This window comes from Silene latifolia, chromosome 3 (assembly GCF_048544455.1).
Source record: "Silene latifolia isolate original U9 population chromosome 3, ASM4854445v1, whole genome shotgun sequence".
In the NCBI taxonomy this organism is placed as follows: Eukaryota; Viridiplantae; Streptophyta; class Magnoliopsida; order Caryophyllales; family Caryophyllaceae; genus Silene; species Silene latifolia.
Window position 1 is genome coordinate 40531175 of NC_133528.1, and position 15751 is coordinate 40546925.

At 34.4% G+C, this 15751-nt stretch overlaps 1 protein-coding gene across 2 annotated transcripts; it reads left to right on the plus strand.

The window, feature by feature from the left end:
• The first annotated feature begins 380 nt into the window (after nucleotides 1-380).
• On the plus strand, nucleotides 381-11287 carry LOC141647569 (uncharacterized). Of its 2 annotated transcripts, XM_074455808.1 has the most exons (18): nucleotides 381-495; nucleotides 1763-1987; nucleotides 2161-2227; nucleotides 2799-2979; nucleotides 3564-3616; nucleotides 5632-5720; nucleotides 5865-6101; nucleotides 6623-6687; nucleotides 7165-7225; nucleotides 7294-7411; nucleotides 7804-7885; nucleotides 7979-8051; nucleotides 8179-8240; nucleotides 8533-8628; nucleotides 8757-8905; nucleotides 8976-9072; nucleotides 10777-10854; nucleotides 10940-11287. In XM_074455808.1, the coding sequence occupies exons 1-18, from the start codon at nucleotides 489-491 to the stop codon at nucleotides 11048-11050; spliced, it is 1851 nt and encodes a 616-aa protein (XP_074311909.1). In that variant the 5' UTR covers nucleotides 381-488; the 3' UTR covers nucleotides 11051-11287. The 2 variants fall into 2 exon arrangements, with proteins under 2 accessions (XP_074311909.1, XP_074311910.1); XM_074455809.1 differs by lacking the exon at nucleotides 1763-1987.
• Nucleotides 11288-15751: the final 4464 nt, after the last annotated feature.

A 15751-nucleotide genomic window follows, 5' to 3' on the forward strand; every position in this document is an offset into this window, starting at 1 on the left:
AAATGTTTGTATTTTTCTGATAACATGTTACCATTATTTTTTTCCACTATTTTCAGGGTAAAAAGTGACACCTCTAGTGATAACATTTTGTAGATTCACTACTTACATTTTATTAAAAAATAAAAAGTGGCAATATTTTGTCGGTTTTATTTCAAACGGGAAAAGTGCCCGTCTGAAATAAGATTTTGCGAACTTGAAAGAATGTGTAAAAATGCGCGGGATTTTAAAGTTATGCACGGTATTTAACAAGTTCCAAAAAAAAAACCGCATTACACAATAGTACATTACTACCTCGAAATTTCAATTTTAGTAAAGACCATTTATCCATCATGTCTGAATGTCTACGGACCATTTTAGTTTGCATACATGATACACCTACCTACCTATCTTCACTTTTCCGGCGCATCTTGTAGTTTCCAATTATAATCGGATTCATTCATTAATTTAGTTTTTTCTATCTCTACCGAATATCCACGACGCACAGCTCTATGGCAGGTGATAATGTTTACCTCTTTCTTCAATTTCCGCCATTTTTGATCATCTATAGCTTTACTTCCACTTACTAACTTCATCATTTTCTCCTTTCATTCAAAATTTTGATTGATGAAATTTTGACTTTTTAATTTTCATGAAATTAGCTGATTTCATCTTCATCTTTTTTAAGGTTTTGATTATCTGTATTATTATTAATTTTAGATTACTGAGGAATGATTTGAGTTACTTTCAGTTCACTTTATAGCGGATATTGATAATTTTGCTGCATTTTGTGTTGTGATTATTGGTTGTAATTACGGATAATTTGAAAGTAATAATGTAATTGACCTTTTTATTGTGGAATACGATTTGTTCACTGTAGGTGTTCAATTTCGTTGATCAAAGATATACTCCCTTCGTCCCATTGATTTGTTTACTTTTTTAATCTTTGTGAGAGGCGGTATTTTAATCAAAGGTAAACAAATCATTGGGACGTAGCGAGTAGTATTAATATGGTATGTTAGAGAATAGTGACTTGCTATCATCAATCATGGATGACATCGAATGAATTTGCAGTGGCATTGTTTTAAGCTTACTGAGGCACTACTCTGAACGCCTTGGTGCACCTTAAGTAGGACAAGGTGCAGCCACGAAGGTGAAAGATGACACAATTTCAATACTTTTTGACATGTCAACCCTCTTTAAAATCCTAAAAGGGAAATGTTACACAAAACTTCATCTTGAAATTACAGATTTATTAGCAAAAACTGTGTGCCTTGTGTCTATAAGACAAGTGCCTTCCACTCACGTTTTGTTGCTACGGGCTCCTCGCCTTGGTGCTCCTCATGTCTTTTAAAACTAGGTTCTTGGATTTTCTTTCTTCCCTTCCCTTGTGTGAGTTTAGATTCTGTTATTTATCGATAAATTTGCTGCTCAATCTATCTGATATTTCTGATGCTCCTGTGTTGTGCACTTGTGCTCAAGGATGTGGTGGAATATTCTATTGGACAGGAGGTTGATGTCAGAGTATTTTTAATAAAATAGATTCAGTGAACTATGTAACTGCTCTGTTTGTGATATCAGTGGATGGGTAGCTTAATAAGCGCCCTAATTTGCCTCTTCCTTAATTTTTCCATAAAACCATGAAAACAACGGAAAATAGAGATCTTAGCTGTTTTTTTATAATTCTCTAAGTTTTTAACTTAAAAATTAGCTAGGTCTGGAACAACCCTCACGCGGTCAAGGTTTACAATCCCATCTCTAATAAAAATTGCCAATTTCCATGCAGTGATGACAGGGAAGATTTTCCAAAATGTTTGTGTCGCACACTACTGCCAACAAACTAGACAATTACATAACCTACACGGCAGAGACTCTTATGCCTCAAATTTGCGCAGCTTTCTTCCCTTAAACAGAAGGAAGTCAGCATGGAATGGTATCTCGGCCATGCAATTGCGCAATTTGTCAATGAATCAGAGTGGTTTTTTTAACCGAGGAATTATTTGCTGCAATGGTCTGCTCTAGTCTCTTATTATCTAACATGGCACTGTTTGAGCGATCTGTTATGTACTTTGACATTTTGGAAGTCTTGTTGACTCTGCGCGCTTATGTTTTTTGTTGGCTACTTTAGGAAACCTAACTACCAAGTTCCATTATCAGGATTTAAATGTTTAATTTCACTTGCAGCTGCGTCATCTGCCACTGCAGTGTCATCCCTTGAAAAGAGTGACTTTCTCAAACTTCAAAATGGCAGGTATCTATCCTTTACTTTGACATGGGAGTTAGTTCACCTGTCAACTCTTCATTTTTGTATGAAAAAGTGTTTTGTTTGAAACTATTTTTCTCAATCATTCTCTATGTTTTTTTTTTCAGCAAAGAATTTGAGTATTTTTCAATTTCTCAACTTTAAACGACGCACTTGGTTGCGACTATATGCTTTTGGCAATATCTTAATATGATCTTTTTTTTTTCCCCTATAAAGGCACTTAGAATAAGTCATCTATATCAATGCTTATATCGATGCTTCTGATCTTGACAGCCAAATGTGTGAGTGAAAGAACTGGTGTTGTGTCTCACTACCAACAGTTCATAGTCGAACTCGTTGAAACTCAACATTGTTTTGAGCACAATAACTGTCCATTATGCTCCACAGACCATCAAACCATTGACTATATTACATTATTGGAAATTGGCCATGTTAGTTTATCCATTGACATTCAAATATTCAATAGCTTTTGACTCTGGTGACCAAGGAAGATTTTCTATTACTATCTCTAAAATTTTGGATTTGATGTGTTTCTTTTTCTTTTGCTTTTGGCTTGCAGTGATATCCGTGGAGTTGCTGTGGCTGGAGTTGATGGTGAACCTGTTACTCTTACAGAACCTGTCTCAGAGGCAATAGCTGCTGCATTTGCTGCATGGCTTTCAGATAAGAAAGGTGCAGCATCCAGGTCCATGAGGGTTTCAATTGGTCATGACTCCCGAATTTCAGCCACCAAGCTTCAGGTATTCCATTGTTTAGTTTTGATATTGCTGATAACTTCTAAGAGTCAACCAATATTTTTTTAACAAGCCCTGTAGACAACCCCAGTTTCGTATCCTTCGCATTTTATTGGCATCTGCAGTGACCTAAAACCCAAACTAGTGCATTTGCCGTCATAATTTTTATCTAGGTTACAAAATGGCCAAGGTGCCTTACAGATTATAGATTCGGAAGCTACAATTAAGTAATATTTGATTCTGCTGATGAATGGGGCTATAAGAACTCAATTACTCCACTTTTAGAAAATGGATTTGATGACGTGGAATATAGTTTCTTTCTAAGGAACTTAAATCTCGATTCTTGTGTACCATCAGATTTTACCCTATGCTTTGATGTTTTCGACCCGAGGAAAGGTTACCGAATTTTGTAATTAACTTTATATAAATGGCATCTGGTGGCTGGTGCATTGTACATTTGTACTGTCCTAACTTTTTTAAGTAGAAAGCCGATTGTTTTTCTTAAAATTTGATTGGAATTTGAATTTCTTAGTTGACAACGTCATTCTACTGTTTTTATTTTTCAACATACTTACAAAATCCATTGCTAGGATGCTGTATCTCGAGGACTATTGGGGGCTGGTTTTGATGTCTTGCATTTTGGGTACGATACTCTTTCCCTTCTTTTTGGATGTCCTAAATTATTTGATCACTGTTGACCTCAATTGTTTGTCTATAAATGCTGGAGACTGTCATAGTTTTGTCTTGTTTGCTCCGTTTTACTCGTGTATATTTTGGTGTTCTCTCTAGAGTGATCTACGCTTCACTGTTTAAGAGAGCCATATATAGAGTTTATGAAGGAAAGAGAGGTTTTGCTCTTTCACAATCCCAAAACACAACATTACCCCATTGCCTCAATGGCTCCTGCAAATTACTCTGGCAACTATGAGCCGGCTAGGACACCAACTCAACAGAATTTATTATTTACAGCTAAGTGGCTGTATCATGCGAGTAGTCCATCCAAGTGTATACTGTCATGAGTCATGACCCTTCAAATCTATATGACAAACCCTCTGTAAGAACGTATCACGTAGCGGATGTGGCGTATTCATAACGAAATGCAACCTTGCTTGGAAGCGTGTCCAAAATATTTGTGACGGGGAATGAATTTGTATTTATTACAAGTGCATGCACTACAAATAAGGCTGGAATGCTGGATGCATGTGTTATACATGACTTTTTGGTATATTTGGAGAAGATGGTACAATGTGTTCCTAATGGCAAGAAACTAATAATTAGTGGAACTTTTAATGGACATGTGGTTATAGTTAAGTGCACGTGATAAGAGTGCAGAAGGGTATTAAGATAACGAACGATTGTTGTGGTAGGGATCGAACTCGTGACTCGTGAGACCGAGGGACAAGTTTGATTCCGTGGGGATCAACAAGTTTGATTCCGTGGGGATATTTGACCAAAAGTCCGCCGAGACTTTGAGTCAATGGGATATTTGCTCGAAATAGACCTATATCTCGAACAATGGGTGCTTAAGTTAAAGACCTATTTAACTTGAAGCGATGAATTAAGTTAAAGACCTATTTAACTTAAATCAAAGATTTGATGTACGGTCTCAAATATAGTTTGTGATCAAAGCTTGATCGAGTTTTTCAACTTTTATTCTCAATATTCTGTCTAATGAATACAAAACATCCTATTTATAGTAGCTAGTTACGTATCTAATAGTAGGAAACCTAATAATTTAACCAGACTCCTAATTTTGTTAACTATTAAAATTCTAATGGCATAACGATTGCCTTATTTTATTATACCTAGTAACTGTAGATAACTAATCAAAGAGTCCTAATTAAGCTACGTCTTGCACATCCAGAATCATATCAGCTGATCAGCATGCACTACAAATAAGGTTGGATGCATGTGTTATACATGAATTTTAGTTAGATTTGGAGAAGATGGTATAATGCGTTCCTAATGGCAAGAAACTAATAATTAGTGGGAACTTTAATGGATATGTGGTTATAGTTGAGATGACATTAAATAGTACCCATGGAAGTTTTGACTGGTGTAGAAAAATGGAGCAGGAGATGGTATTGTGGATTTCATGTTGCCAAGTGACTTGAGTAAAACATTATGTTTGAAACAAGTAACTTGATTGATGGCTGTGGGAGTCATCAACTTGCTTCAGTAATGAAATGTGTCGAGAAAGAGTAGACATTCCAATATGTTTTTTGGTAAAAGTAAAACAACTCTATAGATTTGGTGATTGAATGAAATGGTGAAAGCTGTAAGACGAGATACCCTCAAAAAAAAAAAAAAGCTGTAAGACGAGAACATATATTGTTTTTTGGCTGTGATACCTTCCATACTGCAGGAAACCATGTTAATCGGGACTAGGAAACCGGAATCCAATATCCTAAGCCTGGCAGCTTGACCTGTATTTAAGAAACAGACCGGTTATACTCTATCCATCTTATACTAGAGACTCTGAATGATTTTATCAGTAAATGATAACAGTTTCTGATACGTGTTCAAATGTCTCCCAAATCTAAGCCAATGTCTTGGTGCGCTATATTGATTTTGCAAATCGATTTTGCATACATGTGGATGCTGTTTACTGCTTTTGAAACAAGTCATCCTTTGACAAAATTTCATACCTTCATGTAGACTGGCTTCAACTCCAGCAATGTTTAACAGCACTCTCACAGAAAAGGAGGGCGCTATGTTACCAGCTGATGGAGCTATCATGATAACAGGTAGTGTATTGTATATTTCAATGTACCTATGAATTGTTTCTTCTATGGTCCTTTATGGGTGGAACTTCAGTATTTTAAAGCTTAAAATGGTTATTTTTTCTTGTTGTTTGGCTGTTCGTATTAAATTTGTTTGCTATATGGCAGCTAGTCATCTTCCATACAATAGAAATGGGTTCAAATTTTTCACAAATGCGGGAGGACTTGGAAAAGCTGATATCAAAGATATTTTGGAGCGAGCGTCTGCTTTGTACAATACCCTGTCAAATGTAGATGCCTTGAAGTCCCATGAACGTTCTACCACGTCTATAAGAAGAGTAGATTACATGGATATCTATGCTTCTGATCTTGTACACGCAGTTCGAAAAGCAGCCGGCGATATCGGTAAAATTTCTATGGAGTACTTAATAAATAATAATATATGCGCACTAATACTGCTCTCAATTTGTACATTCACAGATCACAGACATATTTTTAGGCTCATGAATATGCTGTTAGTTTTATTTACTTCGTGTAGCTCCAGTCTGAAATCTCGAGAAAGCCACACCTTGTTTGATTATGCTAGTAGTTGTCAACAACTGTACTTTCCATTGTTACACCCAGAAATCAAGCGTACTTATTCCAAGTTGCCGTATAATGGTACATTCTAACACGCGTTATTGTCAATGGTGGAAAAAGTGAAGAACTTAGTTCAGAAAGCATGTCACTTGCAGTAAAGTCATCGTAGCTTTTCGCCCATTTTATTTTAAAACCTTGGATTTTAATAAAAAAAGCGTGTATCCACTGCACTTCTATTGCTCCATTAAAAAACAATTATGTATTTCATTTTTCTGTATCCATTATTTCTTCATTGTTGAGCCATGTTATTCACTTGTTCTCATTCATTGCTTTGTTCCTTGTGTCAGAAAAGCCTCTTGAGGGCTTTCATATAGTTGTGGATGCAGGGAATGGAGCTGGAGGCTTTTTTGTTGTAAGTCTCATTTGACATCTTGCTATGTGTTATTGCCAGACATTAATATCTACATTCTATGTTAACATGTATCATATCTAATTATCTATGCTCACTTTTTGATTCACATTGTGAGAAATCATCTAGAACGTTTATTAGTAAGAATGATATCCTGAAGTTTTATTATTGATCTCATCTTTGCAATCTTTTTACCACCTACAGATTTACAGTTGCATTTTCGTTGCCTTAACTCTTATCTAGTCTACACATCTTGCTGCTTTGCTGGAATTAGACAATATATGCAGATGATGATTTCCATAAGCACCTAGAAAAAAGAAACGGACAAGCTAAATATTGTTATTGCTCCTAAGTGGAACCAAAAAAATGATTCCATGTGTACTTAAATGGAAGAAACAGAGAGAAATTAAAAATTAATACTCTCAAAGTTGAATATGATCATAATTTTATGTTTGGAATTTCCTGTTGTGTAATATTTAGGCAAAGGTGCTGGAGCCTCTTGGTGCCATCACTAGCGGCAGTCAGTTTTTGGAACCAGATGGTAATTTTCATTTTATTGTCTTTCTCAAGTGTTGAAATTTGTGTTCCTAACCAATCTATGTGTCTCAGGTATGTTTCCTAACCATATTCCTAACCCTGAAGACAAGGCAGCTATGAAAGCAATCACTCAAGCAGTTCTAGATAATAAAGCTGACTTAGGCATCATTTTTGACACTGATGTAGACAGGTGATGTTTTTGACTTTGATATGTTGAGTAATCTAAACTAGAATTGGCAAATGGGTCACTAGAATTGGTTTGGATCAGTTCAGGTCGGGTCATTTTGGAGTGAGATAAGTTTGTGGCGTGCTGATTTTTTTTTTTGGGTACATCAGGTCATTTTGGTACGTGTTAGTTTGTATAGGGGTCATTTCTAGGTCGAGTCATACGGGTCGCTTTAGGTCATAATTTTCTTGGTTTTTGCTTTTAAATCAGTAAAATTCAGATTAATATTGGAATTAGGTCAGTTTCGGGTTGTAATTTTTGGTAGGGTCAATTCTGGTCGAGAAATTTTTGCCAAGTTTAATCTGAATGTTCAACTTCAAACCTGTGGCTGATGTATTTTTATCGCTCTCCCTTAGATCTGCTGCTGTAGATTCTACTGGCCGTGAACTCAATCGAAATCGGTTGATAGCTCTTATGTCTGCCATTATCCTCGAAGAAGTAAGATGTTCTTAATCGTAACATATAAAAATTGCTTTTGCTGTAACAGAAATTTCTAATTTCATCTACTTTACTTTAATCTTCCTGTACCAGCATCCAGGAACAACTATAGTCACCGACAGTGTGACATCAGATGGGCTCACAGCATTTATTGAGAAGAAACTTGGTGAGTTTAAATTTTATAGTCTCAGCATAGAATCTCCTTAATTATTCACCTTAAGCTATAGATAATTTTGTCTACTAGTACTCTTTTATAAGAAACTCTTGTGCCCTACTGCCCTCTGTATTTGTAGGAGGAAAGCATCACAGGTTTAAGCGAGGGTACAAGAACGTAATCGATGAAGCTATTCGGCTGGTAAGATTCATTTTCAACTTCGCAGATTTTCAAGTTTGCTTGCTTAAAATAATTGTATTCTTACATGAATGTGACCGTGTTATTCTGGAGCTTGTGTACTTGAACTACTAAGAACATTGTATGTAACGACTTCTGGTCCGTGTCATCATATTTTAACTTCAGTTTCTCTCTTATGCGCTTCTATTAAGGTGACCTCAAACTGAAGTGGACATCTCTTGATTTATCATCTGGCATCAATATGAAGCTTTAAACTCTTGTACTAACACTCTGGAAATTGATAATTTATTGATAGAATACTATTGGAGAAGAATCACATTTGGCTATTGAGACCAGCGGCCATGGTGCCCTCAAAGAGAATCACTGGCTTGATGATGGGGCATATCTCATGGTGAGTCGGCATCCATGGTTTTTCATTTCTTGTTTCCCTACGGTTATAGTTCATTACTCCGTAGTACACAGGTACATTTCAAGCTTTTTTGTAATTTGCTTTGCTCATCATGTCTTTGGTATGTACAGGTCAAGCTCCTAAACAAGCTTGCATCTGCGAAGGTATCAGGCAGCGGTAGCAAAGTTTTGACTGATTTGGTGGAAGGGCTGCAAGAGGCTGCTGTTTCTGTTGAATTAAGACTAAAGATTGATCAATCCCATACAGATCTTAAAGAAGGGTACGCTAAAATGCCTGGTATTGTTGCAATTTTTTATCACCTCTCATACTAATAGTCACGAACAATCCAGATCCTTCAGGGACTATGGGGAAGCTGTGTTAAAGCACTTGGAGAACGTAGTTGATTCAGATCCCAAACTTGGGAAAGCTCCTGTTAATTATGAAGGCGTAAGTCCTACAACTTAAAGTTGCATCCCAGCATATTTACATGTCTGAAGTATTGTCGTTAAGTTGACATAATCTGGAGTTTTTGATCTGCCTTCTCTATAATCTTATTGTTGCATTGCACAACAATATTACCTCACTGCATTAAGTTCCTTCGTATGTTACTCCGACATTTCACTTAGCCGACGTGTCGCGTGTCCGACACCTACCTATTCGACACCGACACGACACTTCACTTTAGACCAAAAAATTGAAAAATTTGCACAAAATAGCCATATCCAACACTCGACATGTGTCAGACACGACACCCGTGTCGGAGAGTCAGAGCAACACAGGTTCCTTCGCAAATGGCTGGGTAAGAGAGGGTTGAATGTGGCACAACACAGCGCAACCCTACCCTGTGTTCAAACTGTGTGTTCTACCCGTCGAATCTCGGGACCAAGCAATGGGATTTATACCAGCCAAGTCTCATGGTGTAAGTGGTTGGTCCCTCAGTTACTGTTTCTGGATACTCATACGACCTATTAAATGTTAAGATTGGATGACAATCACATCCATGGTTGTCTGTAATAGTTATAAAAGTCTATCCTCCACAGTCCACATTGAAGTATACTTCTAGGGCATCACAGGGATGAGCAGTTCCTCTTTAAAACCACAATAGTAGGTTAAATTGACGATCAATTTCTCCTTTGTCTCATATCTGCCCTTAACAACGTTTAGTGCTCAAGGTGTACATGATGTTTTGAGTTAACTTTGGAATTTGTGCGGTCTTCTGAGGCAAATCATGGTATTAAATTTGGGGCACGACACCACATTTGTGACCAAAGTATCAAGAATATGAAGATACTCTGACCTCATTTTAAGAAAATATTGCCCTCGTCAAATCGAAGTCCGGATTTCTTTTATAAAAACTTAGAATTTAAATCGAGAATAAAGATTAAAACGATTTTGAAAACCGAAGTAAAACTTAAGGGTCCGGAATACCTTAATAGTGAACCAAGTATTATGTTTCACTCCCCTTTTGTTTTTCACTTTTTCTGTTCTATTTTTTTTCGCATTTTGAGGTGTGCGTTCACCCATGGACGGTTCTAAAGGATGATTCATGTCAGCTGACCCCAAATCATTTTGGGATTAAGGCTCTGATGTTGTTGTTGTTGTTGTATTGCCCTCGTTAATAAATACTGAGATGAAACCATGTGAGATGTCACTGACTGATTTCGAGATCAAATGTCAAAATGAGATTTAATACATAGAGGCAATTGGAGAAACTGTTACTCCCTCTGTCCTATAGTAATCTTTTTAACGGTCAAAATCTGAGAAGGGAACTTTGACACTAAGAAAATTATTGTAAGATGGAGGCAACTCAGGCATGTATTCTGTATGCCAAATGTAAAGTTTTCAGACACATGATGGATTAATCTATGTGAATATTATTTTGGCTGTATGCCAGTATGGTTGTACTGGCTATCCATGTGAGCTGCGATTTGGTGGTGGTTCTACATCCAATTTGGTTTAAATCCTAGTGGATTAACATTAGTGTGATAAATCTGGCTTCCTGTATGTTTCTACTTCGGAATGATGAAAAATTAATATATGGGTCTAGAATAGTAGAATTGCTTCCACCCTATGTATTTCGTTATCTTTTTTTGTACCTGACTGCGTCAATGGCTCTAATACTTCATGTTTGTCATTTGCTCTTATAAACAGGTAAGAGTTGCGGGCTTTGGCGGCTGGTTCCTCCTGCGACTCTCACTTCATGATCCCGTTCTTCCTCTTAACATTGAGGTTGTTATTAACACTTTTTTACCAGTCTCTTTTTAAAATTGTTCATTATTTTGTTTAGATATAAACAGTAAGTAATATAATGTAGGCAGCAAGCAACGATGATGCTACGAAGCTGGCACAAGTTGTGGTTGATGCTGTAGCAGAATTCCCTGCCTTGGATATATCAGCACTGACCAAATTTATCCAAATGAGGTGAACTTTTACACTTCTTTGTAATTAGGGAATCACAAGGCAATGAATTTTGGGAGAAAGATGTTTGTTCACTGTAGTATTGTTTCCGAGAATGTATAAGCGTACACTGTGTTTGTGCGAAGCTCTAAAGAGAAAGAACATGTAGGCCACTTCAGAATACTTCGAGCAATGACACAATCACCTGTAAAAAAACAGAGAGCAGAATTTGGATATCTGATACCTTCGGCTATTTTATCAATTATTTCATGTGTTTTTGATTATGGCGACTCCAAATAGATAGCATACAGCAACGCCTTTTGATTCCATGTTCTTGAACCCTCCAGATTTTTGGAATATCCCTTGGATATGAGGCGGCTACGTATCTTTCCCTGTATTTTTTTTTTTCTCAAATGAAGCGCAAGACCAGTACAATATATGGGGAAGCGGTTGCGACCACGTGAATTATCACCATACCTCCATCTTAATCAATAGGCTAAGTTGTTGCATACAACAGTCATCCAATACTCTGAAAAACTTGATAGTTGTGTTCATCAAATTCACTTGTGTTACTATCAGTTAATTTCTTGCACAATTTCTTGTTTAAAATACATATTTGTCTTAAATAATAAAACGGGTCAAATTGACGGATGAGAAAATAGGCAGAATGCCTAGGAAACGAGAACCTCTTGGCTCATGCACCTATGACCTATATAGGGTAATAGTTGATTTGTTTTACATTTAAAATGGGTACATCTGTCTTAACTCTTAAGAAAGATCAACTCATTTTCTTATTATCTTTAACTAGTTTTGAAACCCGTGAAAAATCACGGGACTATTTTTGGATTCTCTTTTATATTCTTTAATTGTCAAATCATTTTGTTGACATACATATATAATACTACTTTTATGCGCTCATTTGTTTAGGTTTATATTATGTACGCCTTGCAGTATATTATGAACATCGACGAAAAAAGCAACAAAATCTTGATTGTTCTTTAAGTTGATCAAACAAATATCTCTCACTTCAAAACGAAATTCATATCAAACAAACAAATCAAATTTTCTAAGTATATAGAGGGGAATTAAAATATGGAATAATATAGATCTTTAAGGCAAAGAAATCATAAGAAAATCTTTGCATTATAAAAGTTAATGGTCATCAAATCGTAGAAATATATATTGTAGTTGGTTGGAGACTTAAATCAATACAATACCCTTCAAAATCCTTATCAAATAAGAAAAAGTAACATTGACCAGAAATATATGTGGGGTGTGAGACATAGGAGTAATAAAGTTAAATCTTACAAATAAATGTTGAATGTTCATGGATCAAATCAATTCGACCGTTCATTGTATACTCAACCCAAACCAACATAAAATAAAAAAAGAACAGTTCAATAATGTTACAACCACAAAATAACGGTGTTACTATACACTAATTGGATATGAGCATTGGAAACTAAAATAGAGTCCCTACTCATCCTTCGATTTGATAGTCCTTGTAAAACAAAAATGAAAAAGAAAAATAACATAAGATGACAATTTTTTTCTTCAATAATATATAGAACAAAGGAAACCAAAAACAGAAGTGAATAAAATTTTTTAATCAAACAAACATCTAGAGAATGACAAAAAAAAGAAAAGGTTTGACCAAATGAAGCGCATCATGACTTGTGAGCTACTATGTGGACCGCTCCATATGTGCTTAAATTTTTGCTACTCTCTGTCACATATTCAATCCATACATGATTATAATTATGTGAATGAGCAAACAAAATAAAAACACTATTAACTTACGGTAAAGAACACAAATAAAAGATAATACGAACAACAACACTTGTCTATAACTTCATCTAATTTAAGAACAATAAGGCGATGATGATTTTACTCTAATAAGTGAAAATATAGGGGTTGAGTAGTTTAAAAAGATTATGTACAATAAAAAAATTCAATTCACACGAGGAAAAAGGTTCAATAAAAACTATTATGTACCAATATTATCTTCCATCTTGCTAAGGAGTAAGACCTATTCTCGTTCTAAATTTGTGTAGCTCCTCCTTTAGTAATTTACCTGCCAAATAATTTAAATTTAAGTCAATAACCTCTCTAAATAATTTTTCTGGAATATCAATAAAAAAAATCTACAGTAATAAACTACCAAAAATGGAAATTGCAGCGAAATCAAATAAATAGGAGTATTAGAAATTAAAAGTAGTGACCCCTTTTATATATGTGGATATTATTACCATTTTGACACTATTTATACATAAATTTTTCCACTTATGATTAAGGAGTAAATTAGTTACTTTTGGTATTCCTTAATAACTTTAATGTTGAAGATAAAGTTTTAGAATATTAAAAGTTACAATTTATGTGGATAAATTCTAAAAATTAAAATTGAGAGAATAAAGGTCAAAAGTGTGTTAGAAGCTATTAATTTCCCCCCTTTAATATCCCCTTGAATATTTTTTTAGATGATTTGTGAAATATAGTAATTATTTTTAATTTTAAATTTTTTAGATAAATGCTTTGTAAGTAGCTTAACTTGACATGTGGCAATTAAAAATTACTTAAGTTTGTATTTTAATTATATTGCATATGTATACTATGTATACAATATAATTTGTGAGATGCTTGTGAGATATCTAAAGAATGATAAAAAAAGATCAATTTTACCTATTAATCTCCCCCTTTATTTTTATTTTTATTTTAGATAATTTGTGAGATAAAATATTTTTATTTTTATTTTTTAGATACACTTTTTGAATTATATATATATAGATGTATATAATAATTTAATGAAATTGAGGAAGTTTATAACAAAAAGAAAGAGTTCCATTAATGAACGATGAAAAATTAGAATGATGTGATTTTTATTTGTCGTTCAACATATTCTAACAATAAACGCCGGAATTTTAATTTAGTATGCATTTTGATTTGTTAATTGTTGTTTAATCTATAAATATAATTAAAAGCCTCCCCTAAAATGAGTAATAAACTCCACATTGACAAAGCCACGTAGGCTTACAAAAAGCCACGTAGGACATTCTATGTAAACGTCAGCCTCTAACTATTGACACACAGACATGTTTCCACTCACACCGTCCTCTATCATCTATAAATATTATTAAAAAGGTGACCATTAAATGCCACGTAGACCTGGACTAAATACCACTTGGATTACGAAAATTCCACGTCACCACCTTAAAAGCCACGTAGACATGGACTAAATGTCACCTTGCATTACAAAAATCTCACGTCACCATTTTCCCATACCGTGGACCTAGCTATTGTTGCCTACCCACAATCGACATATACCATGTTTGCCCGTCATTTCTTAACACCCCCTTTCTTACCTTCTTAATCCCCTCTAATCTAGCTTCTTTTAGCTAACCCACATGAATTTACTACCTACACAACCTCCAAAATATCATCTTCCCTCAATTTGACCTTTACACAGTTGCTGAAGATAGCCAGCTCAGAGAGTCCTCTCGACGCAGCCGTTGGTTTAGGATTCTATTCAGCCACAATGTGACATGAAAATAATTTATTGTGACACAACATTAATTTAATTTACTCATCTATGCATACAATAATATAAAAAAAAAAAGTATGTAGAGCATCTAAGTAAAGGACATGTGACATCATCTCATGTTAGCACTAAACTCTTTTTACTTATGTCTACATAAACTTCCATCTTCCATGTTTACCTATTGTTTAATTATGTATTTACATTAGTAGAAGTTCAAGAGATTGGAAAACTAATTAAGAATTCATTAATCACATAGTTAAAAAATCTTTATATTAATTTGACAAATTTTAATCTCATAAATTCATATAGTTAATTTACTCATTTTTATGTTTTAATATTGGGGAAGGGGAAGAGGCGTATCAAAATCTTTAATCTCTTAAAAAATGTATAAATATACAAGTTTTTTCCCTCTTTCAAAATCATATTATCTTTGCCAATATTTTCGTTTATTAGTTTTTTTTAATTAATATGTTTATATTTCCGTATGCTAATTTAGGTTGACGAAGTTATATTTATCAATCATTTAAAATGTTTTAATATTCAATATATTATTATTTTACAGTTCAATATATTATTTTTTTGTATTAATTAGTTTTTTAATTTAATTGGTGTATTGTCGATATGAGATTTTAAGTTACTAATAAAAGTGTTTGGATTTGCAGGTTTACTTGCGTCAAGAGTTTCGACACTTGCAACTAAGCATTTGATCCATTTGGCCCTCATTTAGGTTAATATTTTTGGTTTGATTAATTTGATTGCCACTAACAAATGCTAAATTTTGTGAGTTTTGTTTAAGCAGAAACATGTGTATACATTCATGTTGAGGTTCTACTTAAAATTCCATTGTAACAATGCGAAAGTGTAACAATTCTCAAACTATCAACTAAGGGTATTTTCTTATTATATATGTGAGTAATTAATTTAGGTGATGGTTTATACTCTTGTAACTTTCATTCCCTTATTCATGACTTCCAATCTAACACATTTGGTTTATTATAGCTTTATGGTTTCCTATTCTTTTCACTTGGTTTTTAATTTTCTAATACATTTCATGTAAATAGTTCAATTTTATAAACAATGTCTTGCCATTTAAGTCAAAATATTTGTATTTTTAATGAAGTTTTGAAACATCAATTGGTGATTAAATTTTCATCAAGGTGAAATTTGTTGTAAACTTGACTTTGTGATATTAAT

Bases quoted from the DNA above. Each gene is read 5' to 3' on its own strand.
- LOC141647569 (XM_074455808.1), top strand. The intron at 6,688-7,164 runs GTAAGTCTCATT...TGTAATATTTAG, and splicing joins GAGCTGGAGGCTTTTTTGTT to GCAAAGGTGCTGGAGCCTCT. The intron at 7,412-7,803 runs GTGATGTTTTTG...GCTCTCCCTTAG, and splicing joins TTTGACACTGATGTAGACAG to ATCTGCTGCTGTAGATTCTA.